The following is a 19,398-nucleotide window of genomic DNA, read 5'->3' as shown; positions in this document are numbered from 1 at the left end:
GGCGAAACTGCTAATTGAAGTGGTTCGCAAAAGTGGCTCGCGTTTGTTGCGATTTTCACCACGTGTTACCTTCTTCCCCTCTCCCTCCCTCCCTCCCCCTCCCTCCCTCCCTCCCTCCCTCCCTCTCCCCTACTGGGATCCCATTCTTTGCCGGGATGTATGTAGATTGTACCGCATCAGTTTACCGTGTGCGCGCATCTCTCTCGTTGCCAATGAAAGCTCGCGCGGGTTCGTCGTATTTTTTTTCCGTTTCGTTAAATATTCAAGAGGGACACCATCGGTCTAGAGAGAATCGCATTGTTTTTCTCTCCCGGCGTTCCGGGATCTGCCAATGTTTTTCACGTGATTCCCCTCTGTACCTCTCTCTCTCTCTCTCTCTCTCTCTCTCTCTCTCTCTCTCTCTCTCTCTCTCTCTCTCTCTCTCTTCAATTCCCTCTTACTAACACGCGCTAACACTCGCGAAAAGCTTCAAGTGCGTGTTTATTATTTTTTCCCCACTTTTACCCCGTCCCCCCGCCGCGCATCACTGCGCCGCGTACTCTGCTTTTCTTTTCAATCGCTTCAGCTCCAAATACGGGATAGGTAGATGATTCACCGCACTTGGGTGGTTCTCGCACGAGTGAATACGTATCTACGAGAGCGCGATACGAGCGAATCGCGAGGTCTGTTTTTCATTGAACCATGCGGAGATTAATCACTTTCGTGCGCGTCTCGAATAAACGCGCACCTGTGGCTGCCGGGCGAGTTTTTCATCGTTCGCCCGACGACAAAGAAATTGAACAGCTTGACACGGGAACTTGTTATTTCTACTATCGGTGAAATTGATAGTTTGAATTTTCACTAATCAGCATAGTAATGTACAAAAATGAGAGATACATGCAGTTATGAAATTATCCATTGTCATTTCTAAACGTTTGGTACAATTTAGAATGACATGAAAAATAAATTTTTATAATTACTTATAATTACTTTAGAAATTATTTATAAGTGATAATTATTTTTAGATAGTTATTTTAGAAATACTTATGCAACTTTGCAATGATTTTCCTCCAAATATTGAAAATTCACTAAATCACAATTGAATTAAAAATAATTACTCTCGATAAATCTAAGCATCCATTTCCACTTAATCATCTTGCGTCAGCGCGGCGCAACAATTTCGTGGGTGATCGTCATCTCAATGGCTCGTGCCTTTACGCTATTTAACGCGATTTATTTTATCTAAGCTGTGCAACAAGCGGGCGCGGCGATTAAGACCGATTCGTCGCGGTCGATTTATAAAGTCGACTATATCGCGAGCGCGGGCTCTCACGAACCTTTTACTTTGCCGTGGCAGCGCCGCGTATAATCGTTCGATAATATCGAGACGTGGCTCGTGCCAGAACCGATTAGAATTCTTAATGGTGGCTCGCATAAAAGGCCAGGAGGACGGGCGGGCGCGTCGTCTCTTAATAAATTTTACGGCACGGTAACTCGCGAACCGGCATCGAGATGATAATTAATTTTTCCCGGAAATTCCGGCATGGGAGTTAAATCTCGTTACGACGATATAAAAGTGCTTATAGTTTCGTCGCTGTTGTAACATAATTTTCTGTGTCCACGAAGCGATGTTACGGTAATTTTCTGACGTTACAGCAATTTTGTCGTCTCTGACAATATTTGCTGCCAAGTACGTTGAAATATAAGCGGCGTGTGTTTGAGTCTTCTTTTCTTGAATTCTTGGAACTGTTTAAGGTCGACCACTCTTTGATAAAAAACTTGGAGGTTTTAATAGGTTTTTTTTTTTTGTTAAAAGCGATTAAAGATAGAAAAATTTCAACAAATAGATTTTTTAACAAATAACAAAGAGGACACGGTTTTTCAATTAAATTCGAGTAAACTCGGAAAAACTGTTTTTAGAATTTCCATTAATTTTAAAAAGGGAAATAGATTTAGCTTACATTCGCTCGCTTGCGGGTCATTTCAATTTTAATCATGTTTCCGAAACTTTTGTGTATTAAGCTACACACATTTTCTCACAATATTAAGTCAATGCGTCTTTTTTAGACTTATTTAAGAGGATTACAGGATTGCAGGAAGTAGCCGGCGAACTAAATCGGATCTTTCCACGTTCGTGCAATTAGTAATAAAGTAATAACTCTATCAACGCTCCGCGGATGATTCGCCGGCGTTATGAAAAGATCTCGGAGAACTCGCGAGTGTGTAATCAAATGCGCGGTGGCGAATAAGTGGCGGGTGTGTGTCGCGCACATATATATATATGTGTGTGTGTGTGTGTGTGTGTGTGTGTGTGTGTGTGTGTGTGTGTGTGTGTGTGTGTGTGTGTGTGTGTGTGTGTGTGTGTGTGCGCGTGCGTGTGCGCCGACGAGGGTGTATTCGCACGCGTTATACCGCGTTCAACACGGGCAACGTAGGGACAAGAGAGGCGATATATAATGTTCCGCGATATTAAACGGGACGCATTCCACCGAAGCCACCCTCTGGTTCCTGCTATGAATGCTTCTACGACCCCCGTCTCCTGTCTCACCCCCTGCCCGTCGCCCGTCCCCTCGCCGACTACCTTCGAAAAGCGGGACGAGGAGGAGAGAGATAGATAGAGACGGAGGACAGACCTGGCCTACTCGACCAGGGCCATCTCCGAATGGTTATACGCCAAATTTACAGCTTAGCCAGTGCCACTACCACCTACTACTGTCCACGAACCACGACATTTACTATCACACCCCGTGGAGTTCCCTGCAACTGATACATGCACTTGTATGTGGCTCAAGGGTAAAACGTGCAAGGACATTTCTCTTGCGTCTCCGCTGTGACGAATTCGTCGAGAAGCTCATTTGAAATTTGGAAAAAAATTGTGTATTGAGTTCTCGAGATTCGCGTGACTTTTAATATTTTTTTCATTTTAATATTTTTCGGGGTACATAGATAATGCCAAAAAATTATTCACATTTTGTTTTTCCACATTTCTTATTCGCGTTCTTTTTACAACGTTTTTAAATATTTCAAGGGAATTCCACGGGAAGACACTTCGATATTTTTATCCAACATTAAATAAAAGTATTTAGATTATCTTGAAGACGAAATAAATAAATAACCCTATACTTAAGGAGAATTATATGGTGTTGAGTTTCTAGAAACCTCGGGGATTCACTACACACTAATGTAGTGCAGAATTAAACTCACAAACACGGGTCGAAAGATGGACGTGGAGATCCTATTCTCGCGAATGTCCACGAAACGTTCCGAAACATTCGCCTCTGTCTCTTGAAAGTTCCTTCATTCGGTGCACCATCTTCGTAATTTCCACACGTTGAGTGTCCTACATTACATGCAATTCTCATTTCAGTAAAACCTTTACCAGATATCGATAATTTAACGACTGTATTAATTATTGTATTATGACTTTAACAAATTTTATTTTGTTGTTGTATATTGCTGATTGTTTTTTTAAAATAGAGTATTAGAAGTAGATCTGATTTTTGAAGCAAATCTTGATAAAGGAAGATAGACTAGTAAAATATATAGTAACTGCAATTATATTCGTGAAAAAAATATAAAGATGTATATATTTATTTAAGACAGATTATCTCGTTGTACTTATTTTCTACTTATTTTAATTATTACGATAAATAAATTGATGCTTGAGATATGATATTCAAAATGTTTCTCGAACATTAAGAAAAACTCTGCAAATACAAAGAAATTAATATTATTCTAAAAATTATGTGTATCATTATATAAAATTAATCGAATGCCGTCTTAAGTATTGGCTCTTGGTGGAGACCTAAGTATCTACTGAATAATCCGGCGTATTCGACCGACGCGCGTCCTCACCACCGTCTCCCTCTTTGCGGGCCGAAAATTTGTCGCGACTCGATCATTACTCAACGAGGGCCGGGAAATCTAGCACCGTAATATCTGGCACCGGACGGCGACGCGGATAATGGAGAAGGATGTATACGTTCGCGATCGTAGTAGTGGCCAGAACATTCCGAGGTTTCGCCGGCGAGAGCCGTCCACCCTCTCGAAGTTCCTACACCCTATCACGGTCGGCCTGGTCATACCCTATCCTTCATCCGAACATTTCCATCCCCTGGACTCCTAACCTCGACTCTCTCCTCTCTCTTCCCTCCCCCTCTCCTTCTTCGCTGCCAAGCAAGAGCACCGAATGCAATCATACGTCATCGGCCATGATCTATGTCTTCTGCCATTCTGGCGTCGCGCGCTCGATCTAATATGAGCTCATGTGCCACGTGCATGTCGTATTCGCATTATGCGCGCGCGCGCGCGTGTGTGTGTGGTGTGTGTGTGTGTGTGTGTGTGTGTGTGTGTGTGTGTGTGTGTGTGTGTGTGTGTAATTGTATGTGTGCACGTGCGAGTACGCGATCGCATCTCGCGTCTCTATTAAGCTACCGCTCATTTTCCGCCTGCATGTTCACCGGTAGCCGTGACCACCCGCCGGATGATTGCGGTTCACTACGTACATTTTCAAGAGAAACGTATATATCGCCGAGGGTTAGCTCGTGTATCTTTACACGTAGCGCCGCAAACGTTACTGTTTCGCCCACTCGGTCAAAATCAGAAAAAACAGTGGCATATTTTGAAACTGTATGTATTTTAGGAATAATATCAGGAAATGAAAAGTGATATATTTTTTAATGCACGAATGATAGATATTGAGGGGGGATAGTGAAGAATACGATTTTTTTATAGTAAAATAAAACATGAACTTAGATGAAGGAAATATATCAAATTTAAGTGTAATGGTAACTCTTCTGAAAAATATCTACGTGACGTATTTTCTTTATCCAATTATTTCTTCAATTCCGAATATACCTTGTAAAAATAGTTTAATTTATGTTTAAGAAACATTGTAATTTATCGCCTTGTTTAACATTTTGCTTTTTTAAGAATAATTAAAAACAAATTTTAATTTTAAATAAAAGGTGAAACACATATATCTTGCAAAATACTGCACACTTAATAACATTTCTAATTACAGTTCTATTTAGTAATATTAATAATAATAAATAAAGTTTTATGCGATAATTTTCCACGGAAACATTCATTGCTGGCTTGCTCTTTGCAAAAAGACGCTCAATAACCAGCGACGCTACTCACCCGCGCGGGTGGCCCACTAAATCGAACAATTCCCAGCTTTCCCTCCCTTCACCTTTCCCCGAAATGCATAAAGTGGAACGCGTAACACGAATATCTGCGTATAATTAACAATTATCCGTCTCGTCTCTTGATTCTCCGAGAGCCGTGGAATGGCTGGCACATGCGCGCAAGCTTCCACGAATGATTCTCCGATGAATTTCGTCATCGCGACGAATGCCACGGGAGGGGGGGGCGGAGGAGGGTGAGGAAGAGAAAGGGGCCAACTATACGGCGGGGGCACGTTCGGCTTTTGGCTCTGGGCTGGTTGTTGCTACGGATCGGGATTTGCACCGCCGCCGGCGGTACGAACCCAGCCGGGGAATAGGGGTCTTTTCCGGGGGCTTAACATACACACTCCACCCCCGGTAGGCGGAGTGTACCGCCTACAAGCTACCCCCACCCGCCGTCGTGGCACTGATACGCGATATCAGCGAACACTTGTTGCGCCGACGAGCGTACAGCAACGACGGAGTACCGCGTTTACCTCCCTTTTACCTCTCCCCATCCACGATTTTTCACGTGCTGATTTTTCCGCCACTACCCTTCCCACGCGCAGCATACCCCCTGCACGCAGCCTGTCCATTTTCCATGCGTCTAATTCGACAGTAGATAATATTATCTACTGTCAAAAACGAATTCGTTGCACGGTAACAAGTAAAATTAGTTTATAGTAGTACAACGAAGGTTATTATAAACAATAATAATGCATGTAAAATTGGGAATATATATGTGGGATGTCTTGAAAGAGAATGCTGTAATGGTTTTGGAATTGCGGACAATTTTTACTGTAAATCGAGAAGCTTCATGATTTCTGACTTATTACTCTTATTATTATTGCCAATATTACAATTACATATACTTCAAAACACTTTTTACTACCAAAAAGCATAATATAGTCATCACTTTTTCCTACTCTTTCCTTGTATTATTCCCTGTATATTATTCTATACTACTCTAATATATCTCTAATTTTTATTTTCATTGTACGTCACTCTCACTTATACTTCAACGCTGTTCTTCTGATGCCACGAACACGATGTTAAAAAAAAACGCAACTTTTACGAGAAGCTTATTTATGGTTATTGCTTTCTGCTTCGCAAAATAAATCCAGGTCATTCTCGTAAATTTATTTTACGAAACTGGACTGCGAGCGCGGCTGAAAGCTGGGATTTTTCCAAGAGAAGTTAATAAACCGGGCTTGTCCCTCGTTTGTTGCAGGCAGTGCGGTGGCTGCAGCCGACACCATTTCCGCGCCGTGGACCCCCGCGAGTTCCGGGCCGCCGCCCGACGCCAACGGCTCCGGCTCGGATACGAAGAACCTCGACGTTGGCGAAATTAGCGATGTAAGTCGACCGTGCCGTCGCCAATTAAGAACGACGAGACGAGCGGACACGGTCTCCCCTCGGTGTGCCCTTTTTATTTCAATTAACTCGCCGACCCGAGTGCAAGTTTGAAAAGGCGAGCTTTCCCGGCTCGCGTTCATCTACGTCACACGGAGGAACACAGCTCTTAAACTTCCACAGTAGAGATGACATTTATCGTTGCTCCTTCAATATCATTTTATGACACAGACTTAAATCGGACTTGGTAAAATTCCCGCTGCAAAGTGTAGAGTTGCAGTTGTCAATGCTTGAATTAACGTGGGAGCCGAAAAAAATTTGTAAGATTTTTTTGTCAAGAACTTTCAGTAAAATGTTTTGTTATAAAATGCCATAGTATATAGGATTTATCAACATTAATAACCAAATCAAGTTTACCTTGTATAATTTGATTTTGTAATTGATGTAATCTTTTTGAAAAATTATTACCTTGAAAATTAACTGCCTTTTACATATTAGAGAAAACTGATGATTCTCTTCTTTTATGTGATTCTTTTAATCTTGATTCGTGCTACTATAAGTGAACTTAATTATTTCTGGTGCATCACGCTTTTAAATCTGAAAGAAGAAAAATTGCTTAAAAGGATCGAATAAATTACATGATGTTAAAATCTATACAAAGGCGTATAGACCATTTTGCATTGCCAAGTTAAAACTTAACAATAGTTTATTACGGTAGTATTTTACAATCTTTGACATATATATGATAAACATGCGGTTAACATTTATTATAGCATATACCGAATACGGAATTACAGGATGTGAAAGGAAAGTAGCCTTTCAAACGAAAGAATTATGCGACATTGAAATTTCAATGGGTCTCTATGGATTTTGCGGTTAGAGATTAAACCACTTTCACGTTATTTTATTTGAAAAACTCATTTGCATATGCATATTCTGTAGTAAAACAGCATCGTAAAATGATGAAAATACACGGAATTATTTAAGTGTTAATTCGTTAACTTTAGCACATGCAAATTGGATTTATTTGGGTCAGACATACCAAGCCACTTCAAAGCTGCACGTCGACTCCGCAATTTAATTTTCTGCCTTTCTCCTTACTTTCTTTCGCGTATAATTTCTATGATGATGCGATGAATACATTTCAACGTTTTACTCATTTATTACTCATTGTTTGTTATTTTATTCGCAGTGAAGTAATCCGAATTTATTTTTTATTTAACGTAAACCCCCCCCCCCCTCCCGTGAGTTCTCATTGATTCAATAACGTGGAACGAAACAGTGTCCGCATTGATCTACTCTTACAGCCCTCGATCAACGCGGACGAGATCAGGGCAGATCGAGGGCTTTTTCGTACCATCTGGAAAGTCTCTCCCGTTTTCTAGATCGCGTGCACAACGATATTATATCGAACGTGGCGAACGTGACTGGAGTTCTTGGAAGAGACAAGCCCGTGCTTCCTCGCACCCTTTCCGCACTTCTCGGTATCTAAACGCCGAGGATAATCGTCCGTTTCTCGGCACGAAGAATCACACGTTTCTCTTCGTGCGGCACGGAGGTTTTCGATTCGTTGAAATTCCAGTCCCAACCGAGTGCCTTGGACTAGGTGTTTCCGTGTATTCGCGTATTCGCGCAACGTCGTCTCTCCCCTTTCGAGCCGGAGGGTAACACCGTGCAACACCGTGTGTGTGGATCTTTCTCGACGCTTTCTGGACGCGCGAAAGAAAAACGGACGAGGAAGCGAGAAGTCCGGGACACATTCGGCGGGAGAGAATGAGAAAGGGATCGAGTCCACTTACGTTCCAGGCGTGGCTTCGTGGCTGCTGGGGATCCTTTGTTTCAGAGGGAGGAAGGCTACTCTCCGAGGTCCGGCCACGTTCGCGATCGACGCGATAGATAAATCGCGCGCGCACGGTCAGCGCGGAATCGGAGATAAATGAACTTTTCTCGTGTCGAACGTGCCCGAGTCATCCAAGTGTATCGTAGCCGGGGACGCGAAACCCATCCCTTCCCAGCGAAACATAATCGTGACAAATGTAACGAATGTTTGCGCGCGAACGTCACGAATGTTTTGCGCGAAAATCATGATTGAATGACAGAGAGTCTTAGGCGGAAATTGATAGCTGATAAGAATCGCAATCTAATCAACGGATTGAACACGTATTCGCATCAAATTCATTATTCAATTTATATTATTATATTTCGTAAATATGAATCATCGCACTTTTTTTTATTAAATATTAAAATAATCAAATCAGTATTCTTATATTCTTATATTCTTATTAGTTTGAGATAATTAATCTCTCAATATTATGCATATATATATATATATATATATATATATATATATGTGCAAAAAATACATCACTCTTAATTTAAAAATTATTACGTCACGATACGAATGTTATTCTTTAATTATGTTTATATTAATTTCAATCAGATGTTTTTCTTGAGGCTTTTATGAAAATTACAGACGCATAATAAATCAACAATACGGTAATTGCAATTCGCTTTTCTTCGACTATAGTAGATTAGATGATCGTATTTTCCAGGACGAGAAGGATCTGTCGGCAGCGGACGCGGAAGGTGTATGGTCGCCGGATATCGAACAGAGCTTTCAGGAAGCTCTTACCATATATCCGCCATGCGGTCGACGCAAAATCATCCTTTCCGACGAAGGGAAGATGTACGGTGAGTGCACTACATATTTCTATCGTTTATTTATCAATGAAAAAGTCATTTTATTATAGCGTAAAAATTTGAAATTTTATATAAACATGTGGTAATTATATATACATGTAATAATTACATGCTAACAAAAAAAATATGTCGATGTAAAATGTTAGGTTAAATAAAATAGTACACTGATGATATCTTAAGAGACATGTAATATTTATTGTTTCACCTATATGTGCAAGTAACAATTGTTACAATTTGAAATAGAATGTAGCATTATTCCAGAAAGAGAATACAAATGAGATAAATTAACATAAATGAATGCATTAGTATGTAACTATTAATTTACATTAAATTTACTATTATTTACATAAATCTTGGGTTTTTGGAAGACAGAAAAAGATATTATCACACTTCTTTCATTAAAATTTCACAGATTTATTATTAAAAGAAGCGTAATTTTTTTAGTTTCTAATATTTTCTTTTTGAAATATTAATTTCTTGCGGGAGTAATAATAATTTACAATGAATCCAAATTTAATTCTCTATAATTTGAATTTTTTGCTTGTGAAAAAGAATATGATTGGTGCAAATCATTGAGATTTAAAAAAATATGAAACTTCCAAGTCACACTGGCGTTACGAGGGATTGATTATAATAATTGTATCGAGGTATATCATCTATTGCGGCATTTTACCACTCGCTAAAAAAAATAATCGATTCGGGCACGCTTGCCTTCACGTAAAACCTATCTCGATCGGCGAAAAGACCGCACGTTCGTTCTTTCGACCGCGTTACATTGAAGTAACGTGCCTAATGCCACCCGAAGAAAAGAACGCCGTGGTGACCACCACCGACAGCAGCCTTCTTCGCTCGCCGTCCTTCCACGTACGCGATGACAGCGGCGGAGAAACGTCCAGACGGGCGTCGTTATTGCTCCGGTGCTGAGGTCAGTCTACGTGACTGACCAGATATTGCTTGGTACGAGACCGGCGGTACCGCCGTGGCCACCGCCGTAAACCACCACCACCATTAACCGCCATGAACTCGCCACCGGAGCAATAACGCCTTGCCTTTGGAGGAGGAATATTCGCCCCTTCGGCCGTTCCCGACGCAAAATCCCACTTTTGTGCCCTCTTTGCACGTCTTTTGTATTAACTTTCTCGTTTTCTCTTATAAATTTGCCGCCATGGCTTCTTTATGGAGAATTATAATATAACGAATTGCCAGCGGCGTGAATTGCTCCACCGACGGAACACGATGTCGACCGAATACGAATATTTTGCAAAAATCAGTACAAATAATAGAACCAATGAATAGTATATGAAACACACAAAATTGAATTTTAAGATGTCATATTTAAAAAAAGAAAACATAATTATATAGATATAGTTAATTATTTTATAATGGAATATTCAATGGAAGAAACGTATAAATGTGTGTAAATAGCAATTCTTTTTTAATTAATAAGTTTTTATGAAAAAAAATACAAGTAATACATTTCCGAAGTTTTAAATAATTATTTAAAATGGATTGGTATTTAAAGATTTATTTCAATTTGAAATTAAATAGCACTCAACTTTTTCCACAGACAAAATAAACTCGGAATTCCCAAATTCCTTTGTCATTAAGAGGCTTAAAAGTGTTAATTTTATGGTAATTTTGTGAAGGTGGGTGCCTCACGCTGAGGCTGCTGTTATTCTCGAAAGGACTGTAAACGAACCCTGAAATTGATCCCCGACCCCTCCGCATCCGGGGATGCAACCGGGTCGCTGCCACTTTTCTTCCATTCTTGCGTCTTGGTGGGCGAATTTTCCGGACCGTTCGGCAGGAGGACGTAGGCCGCATTCGCATGAATCCCATTCGTTAAGGCACAATGTCGCTTAATTTCCGAAAGCACTTGGCGCGAAAAGCCAAGCGGGTGGCAATTCAATCGCGATGCGCACGCTCTATGAAAATGGAGTTTAATTCAGGCTCCTCCGTGTCAACGGAGTTGGTGGATGAAAACAGCAGCAACAAGGACGAGGACGACGACGATGACGACGACGATGACGACGACGACGACGACGACGACGGTGTTGACGACAATGATGTCGAAGCGACGTCGTCTCGCTGCTATCCTTATCTTCATTTCATCCTCTCTTCGTGCGATTCATGGTAGAATTATGGTCGCAGGAATTTTAATAGACGTGTGATAATGATATTAGCGTTTGGAGTTGCACTTTGAACTAGATTATTTGTAAAACAAAACAAATTTTAATAATAGAACAATTCTGAAATATTTGATATCGGGAATTAAATAGTTTTTTTGATAAATTAGAAGATTTTAATCACAAATTGAATTGTACTATTCGTACTATTTCGTATAGAGTTAAAGAACTTTTTATACGAAAGATTCTTCTTTCTCTCGAGTAGTATTGAGCTTTTAAGAATTATTGAAATACAGATCCATCAATGAATCTCCGCTACATTTTACAATAATGATTTTGCATGTAAATAGTTACATAATTTTACAAGTTGTTTCAAAGATTGTTTTCTGTCTTCTTCTAGATATCTAATTAATTCGTAACATCACAAAAATATGTACACGTGTGCACGTGAGAGAAAAGCGATTTCAAGAGTATACAAAGTTGCGTGGGGGGGGGGGGGGGGAGGGGGTATCTCAATTGAAAATCGTTTTCGCTATTTTCGTCGTCGTCGAAAGTCTCGTACAGAGAAGTCGCTCTTATCGTAACGCAGTTTACCCCTCGGTAATTTCCCTCTGGCATTGAGGAATGTGAAAGTCGGCGATTCTTCGCGTAGACGATGGAAGCGAGAGGAGGAAGGACAGAGAGAAACGCGCGCGCGAGACGCGATATAAGATCGATCCTTCGATGTCACGAAAGACGAAGGAGCATCGCCCGTAGACACCGTGCCGTCGTCGACGGTCGACGCAGTCGACCGTCCACCGGATGGAAACAAAGGATAACGAGGCGCGAAAATCGCTTAACGCGATTGGCCATCGATCCGACGGGAAACTTATCTCGCCCGTCGTTGCTCACTCGCCGAGCCAATAAAGGAGAGATCCCTCGGCCTTTCCGCGGGATTAAATATCTCGGGGCAATTTACCTCCTTCGATCTTTCCCCTCTCCCTCCCTCCCCCTCCCCCCTCCTCACCTCTCACCCTCCTCCTCTCGCCCGTTTCTTCTTCCTTTTTCTCTTACCCTTATCTAGACGCCGACGCCCAGATTTCACCGCGGAGAAACGATCGCCTTTCGTTTTCCCGAAGCGATACGAGAAGGCGAATCCAATCGATCTGAAATTTTTTCACGCGTAGCGCACTGTATCGTTATTATTGATAATACGATGAAAGCGATTCAATTTCGAGATCGTTCGAGGAAAGCGTATCAGGTCGTAATCCCCTAGACGGTCAAAGAGACAGAGAAAGAATGAATCGATGTATGATCGTTTTATTAATAAAAAAAAAAATGAAAATAGTATGGATTAAAAATTTTGTACTTTTTAAAAGTATACTCTACAAAATGACGTACATGATTCAAACGATCGCGAATAAATTTTGAAGCATTGATACTTTTCTGTTTTTGTAACTAGTGAACATTACAAATTTATATGTTTTATATTAAAAAAGATTATAATAATAAATATATATATATATATATATATATATAGTTGTACGAAAAGTTGTTCATAAAGTTTCTAATGGAAATTTTAAGGATTAAAGGAATCAAAGGATGTACCAATCGAGATCTAAAGAAAGACAGTCAGGTCTGATAAGTATTATTTAAATAAAGCACATTTGTGGACCACCTCATAAAATTTGATGGGGATCCGTTAATTGCTCCTGACAGGAACGTCCCGCTGTCATCTGAGAAACTACTCGAGAGGCTAAATTCCTCGTTCCGTCTCATCAAATCTCATCGCACCTTACAAAATAATCGGGCACTACTTACGAGATCGCTGTGATGCATGTACCAGCGAGTCTTTTTGGAAAAATCCCTCGAGCCTCGCTTGCCGGAGAACGCGGCAACTTTTTGCGAGCGCAGTCGATAGTCTACGAACAATGTCAAAGTGGACTTCCTGTGTGTCGGGAGTTGCACGGGTCTCGGGTGAGAAGGGAAAGAGGGGAAGGGCTCGATATTCTTTGTGGCTCCTTTCGAGGTAGAAAGGAAGTTCCTCACCGTCTCTCGCTCTGTCCCTCTCTGCTCTCCGTTCCTTCGTCCAAGCGGAAAGAAACCGCACCGTTCCTTCCCACGAACGACTAGGTCCTTCGTCCTTACGTCCAATAAACCGGCAGAAATAAAAGGATCGCGTTGCGCGCACCGTCCCTGTCCGTCGCCGGAGCATGAAACGAGGAGCGAGAGAAGAGCGTTTAGAGGAGCGTTTAGGTTCTTGCTACGCCAGAAAAGAAAAAACGCTGCCGCTGTTGTGCCGCTGCGGTCTCCCGGAACACCTCCGAGCGCGGCTTCCACCGCGATGTTCCCTTCCTTCCCCCCGCGGGTCAATGTTCCGGAACGAAACTCCGTAAATGTAGTTTCTTGCAAATTTCCCCCCGTTCCCCTTCCCTCCATCCTGTGTACCTCGCCCCCGTCCCTTCCGCCTGGGTCCTATGTCCGTCCGCCCGCTGGCGTTTACCAAGTAATATTACACGATCCCCGCTTACGAGATACGCCGCTCGCGCGACGAGCTTTTGAATAGATTTTCCGATCTATCGGATCCACCAGGACAAACCCGCGTGATACCGACGCAACTCCCATCGATATATCGCTATGTTTGTGCCAATCGAGCCACGGCGGGATATACATATACGGATCGATGAATAATGGAAGAAGAATAAATTGGTTCCTCGATTGCAAATTATGTTTTCATATAAATCAATATATCATAAATATTTATTGACTGCATTTGGCAATCGGGGAATTTAGGTGCCGATTTAAGTCATTAAGATACGTCTGAAATTATACTATTAATACCGGGATATATTGAACTCCCGCCGTCTACCGTATTTGGTATTGCAAAATTTATGGAGGGAATTTATTAGCAAATTGTACGATGGTCGGTCGAAGGTCTGCCTTATTATTGCGTTGTAAAGCGTATTAACGTGTATCAGGAATGGCAGCTCGTAAAAGAAATGGGGAGAGGGGAGGGGGGAGATTAACAGGAAATGCGAATTAAGAACACAGTGGAAACAAATCAGTGACATTTATATGCGATCTTTATCTTCCTGGATTACGTATTTAAATGCCTTTTAACGTCGATACCCGCGAGTGAAACGGACGAGCGAGCGAAATGGGAACGAGCAGGTAGCGTGCCGCTTGAACGCGAGCCGCGAGAGAGTCTGCATCGCTTCGGGTCGTATTTAAATAGATAAATCGACCGCACACAGACCCACCCGCAATCGCTTAAGTGATCTGTATACGATAAATCTATAAATCGGAGAAAGAGAGAGAGAGAGAGAGAGAGAGAAAAAACTCTCTATTAATTGACAAACATCTTTCTAATTCCCCGTAAAATCAAAGCGTTTTGCTGTTAAAGAATAATTGAGGGATTTAACTTTTTTGTAACCAAGTCCGGTATCTCTCTTCATCGAAACTTCTGGAAATTATTCGCGCATCAATATTATCCTTCTCACTTTCTTGATAAACGTTTATGTCGCGAACGTTATGTGCGCTCTGATTAGAAATTATTGTCTCATTTTTGTGCACACGATTTCAGAATTTCTTGGCATGGTTACGTACGCTTTACTCGCGGATTATTTCCCGCGTGAAATACAGGAGATACGTCTTTGTGGACCATGATACGGAGACGTGCGAGGATACAACGGTATGCCTCGGCATTTATCTGATCGCTAATAACACGTAGAGCGTCCCCTGTCCCCGTCCATTACGCTCCAGTCGTGCGATCACGTACTCTCACACTCCGAACCTTATGGGTCCATGTCGTACGTACGCCGGTACGTGCGCCATCGTATTCTGGTTTATGGGTCATCGAGCCGGGCGTCGTCGCATTCGGGAAAACGCGTCATGCAACCGCACCATGGTGGACGCCGTGAATCTCGTCCGTAAATCGAATCGCCGCGATCGCAGGTCGTTGATTTGACGCGCTCGTTACATCGTGACGTTCACGCGAGAGAACTTCGCTTTTGGAAAATTTTGTTCGTCCGATCCTCTTTCTCGAACATTCCCTTAACAATCTTGCAACATTTAATGACGTAAGCACTCAGTATTTTACATAGTAGATGAGTAAACCGAGTTTAAATATGCGTCATTATGTTTCATTTGATAAAACAGAATTTAAAAAAAATAAAAATAAAAATAAAATGTTATCTTTTGTTTATGCGGAAATGATTGTACATCATTTCATTTCCATGAAATTCACATTCTTATAAAAATGTTAAAGTGAAAAATAAATATAGCATAAATAAATAGTTTTTAAGATGTTATATGTATGTATATCTCGAAGGAAATAACTAATATGATTCTACGACGTTGAGGGTAAAAAGATAAATGATTTACGTTTGATCATGCAATATTTCTTACTTCTTTGTGTGACGCAAAGTAATATCGATCGTTCTCGTTTCAAGCTACTATGATGTGTTTTTTTTTCTAAGTTAGGTTCTTTAACGCTCCCTTCTTTTTTTATTTCTGTATTTTATCCTTTCTATTTTGAGACACCTTTATAGGAAACACTTGATGCATATATTTAAGAGCAGTTTAGACAAAATCATATTTCGGAACATATTTAGATATAGTTTCGCTCCCAAAAGCTCTTAGAGATTAGACGAGACTTACTGTTGTGTACAGAGTACATTACCGCGAGTAAAACAAGAGGATTAAAACAGTCATAATATCCCTAATGTAGTCAATCGCTGGCCGCGATCTTTCAAAATAAAATGTTGAAACTAATCTTTAAAGGAAAACAAACCGAGCGATCTTTATAATATTAATTTCACGTTAAGAACTTGATATCTTACAAAATAAAAACGAAATAATTATTTTTTAATATATCATTGCTTGATTTATTCCTTTGGCGCAGTGTTAAAAAAAAACATTTTTAATGGATAGATACTCATTATAATAAATGAATCGTGAATTTGTCTTCTTGAGAATTTAATTTAAGAAAGATTAATGATCGAGTGTTGACAAAATGAAATGAAATTCTTCGTATTCGAATTAATACTTTTTCGCCGTGTATCATCGAATTTTCGGAAAAGGGGGTAAAGATCGAACGTTCGCGGAAGTAAACGTCGCGAGCCGTTGAATATGCTATAATTTTCCTGCGGCTCGACAGCACACCATATATCGCCGCAAGTACTCAAGAAGGTATAGAAGGATATATAGTGGATATATAGTGGATGGTATATGTATACGTGCGCATATACTGTCCGTCCGTGAGTGTAGAAGGCAGAGGAGGAGACCAGTGTCCAGTTATTGACCGGCAGAAGGAGGGTGTCTCAGGCGTCCCCGACGCTTTTCCCCAGCAATTCTGGAACCGTCGCCTTTCGTTGACCGCGATGACTCGACAATTTCGAGGACGTTCAGATTCACCGATTATATCAAAAGCACAAAATTTTTGTTACGGATTCTCTTTGATCGACATAGAATTATTTCCTCGAAATTTCATTAGAGAACTACATCGAATTGCAAATATTTTTTTCAGATTTTTGTATTTCGAAAAAATTCTGTTTTACCGTTTTACTATTTTATTGAAAGCTAACTAAAATAATTATTTAAAACTATCGCGCGGAATAAAACCTTGTAAACATCGTATAAAGAAACGTACATGTAAAAATATTAAACTAAAATATTCATTTATCTGTTTTCGAGCTATCGGACTTTGAAATCATGGAACATAATTAAATTAAAAATAGCTTTCAAACATTTATTTATTACATTCATCGATTATTCGATATTACATATATCGAATATTTCGTTCGTAAATTGATACGAGAAGCGGCTGTAGAATTTTATTAACTAAAATCTCCCAGAATGTAATGAAAGTAATACTGAACTGCGCAATACATTAAACAAAACGAGCTTACTTTTGTTACTGTTGTTGTCTCTTTCTCATAAGATAATTATATATTTTTTAATTATATAATTTAAAACATTTTTAAGAGAAAAACATTGAGATCGAAAATATTAAAAGGTATATATAGAGACTTGAAATAAAATTTATCATTTAGATATTAGCGAGTTCATACAAGTTTAATATTTTGCAAATGTGATACCAAATATCTCTTAAATGTGCTAATATACAAATTCGATAATCGCATAATCAGTTTTACGACATAGAACGACTCGACCCGAAAAGGACTCTTTTTTTTTTTTTATACGCTTTTGCCTGACAAAAAGAAAACGTCAATTTTCAGCAGCCGGTCGAGTAAACCGGAGTCGGTGTCAGTTACGAAATAAAAAGCGCCGAGTGGATAATTTCGCGTGGCGAGTCCCGGGGCGCGTTAACGAGATACGGAAGCGCAATTTCAACGCCCTTTCATGCTTCCCGAAGCGACGACCAGCTCCGGCACGACTAGCTCCGGGGTCCCCCGGGAGGGCTTCTCTTCCTCCTAAGGACATCCACTCCGCTCCTTTCGCAGCCTCCGCGACACCGATTGCCGAGCTTCTTCCTCCTTCCTTCTCGATATCCGATCCAATAATCCGATACCGAGCGGCCGTCGGAGCGTGAAATTATGGGCATTGACACGATACTGCTGGGCTCTCCTCCGGCAAGGGGAACTCGAATAAGACGAGATCAAACTTTCTCCATCGGAGACGCATCGATCACGCACAAATGTATCGGATATAGAGTAGCGCAATGTTTCTCAATCTCTTCCGATTGCTCCGAGTATTTTAGGATATCTTTTGATATTTGAGATATCCGGCATCACACTTGCCAAGTATTGAACTTGCGTGAACTTGGTAATCTAAATAATAAGTTTTATTCGAAGTCTTTACTCATCTTTTAATCTTTTTAATCTCAATGTTTTTTTTTTTTTTTTTTTTTTTTTCAAGAAAATATTTATGCAAATTAATGAATGTTGTATAATAATGTTATATTTTGCAATTGATACCTAATTAATACTTTCATAAATTGAATTTTACGACAGGTAGGCATACATTCGAAGGTGTTATATTTTACAAGTTCATACATCGATATTAGCTTTGTATATATATATATATTTATCAAATTTATTCACTTAGATTATTTATAAGCTGATGATACATATTGCCCTCGCGTTACGCGCATTAACGTAACAAAATATTTGCGTCAATTTAACAGCGAACGCAGAGATGAGAACGTAAACACAGAGATGAAGTGCAAAATATTCACGCCAGTTTCTAACTGCTGCGACAACGCGCGCGTATGTAATGTATGCATGTAACCACGGGAGAAATTACATACGTGTCCGTACACATACACACGCGCGCGCGCGCGCGCGCGCGCGCACACACACACACACACACAGTCTATCCATCCTCACGTATACGTACACATATACGCGAACATTACACATATACACACACATATGTTGGAAATCCAGCGTGGACGCAGACGCGAGTACCGGAGTGGATAGGTCGACGAGGGATGTAATAATCTGCGTCCGCATTGTCCGTCTTGCCGGGCATGGCCGAGTCCTTTGACATCTCGCGGAGTTTAATTAAACTGGAGTGTATAATAGCTCCCCGACGACGACGGGGTAGCAACCGAGCGAGCCGTCCGTTCGTCGACGTTGGCGTTTCCCCGAGCCTGCCTGGCATTTCGCCGGCCGTCGACGCCGTAAACGGCGCCTTGGTTGTTTTGCGGGTCCCGCAGGGACGTCGCCTGTCTCGACGGAAACGCAAAAGAATCGCCGGGAAGATCTCTCTCGTGCGCCGCGGAGAGAGAGAGAGAGAGAGAGAGAGAAAGAGAGAGAGAGAGAGAGAGAGAGTATGTGCAATGGCGACGCGCGATTCTTCTCGAGACACCCTGTGTAAACTTGATTTGCCGATATTAAAATGCCTCAAAGGCGTCGATGATGCAAACGCCGCCCGTTGCGCGCCATTAATTTCGCACGGGAAAACCGTCCCTTCTTCCGGTTATATGCGCGAGCGTAAGACCAAGGAAGCGACGAAGGCGGTCGGTCGCCCATCTCCTCTCCGCCCAAGAAAGCAGCCAAGTATTTTAATTAGCGCAAGTACGTCGTTTCATATTTGTACAGGGCGAGAGCGCTTTGGCGCTGTGCGAT

The 19,398-nt window shown here is 41.1% G+C and overlaps 1 protein-coding gene across 5 annotated transcripts in view; it reads left to right on the top strand.

Annotated features, from left to right (window-relative positions):
- Positions 1-19,398, top strand: part of scalloped (TEA domain transcription factor 1 homolog scalloped) — a 147,832-nt gene that overhangs the window by 104,002 nt on the left and 24,432 nt on the right. For all 5 annotated transcript variants that reach the window (XM_089084235.1, XM_089084238.1, XM_089084239.1 and 2 more), the window contains 2 exons: positions 6,379-6,503; positions 9,053-9,191. In XM_089084235.1, the coding sequence (XP_088940361.1) occupies positions 6,379-6,503; positions 9,053-9,191 (264 nt within the window). The remainder of the gene's footprint in view (positions 1-6,378; positions 6,504-9,052; positions 9,192-19,398) is intronic.

This window comes from Pogonomyrmex barbatus, unplaced genomic scaffold (genome assembly GCF_055798465.1).
Source record: "Pogonomyrmex barbatus isolate J1 unplaced genomic scaffold, ASM5579846v1 scaffold8, whole genome shotgun sequence".
Lineage (NCBI taxonomy): Eukaryota > Metazoa > Arthropoda > Insecta > Hymenoptera > Formicidae > Pogonomyrmex > Pogonomyrmex barbatus.
This window is presented reverse-complemented; position numbering and strand designations above follow the sequence as displayed.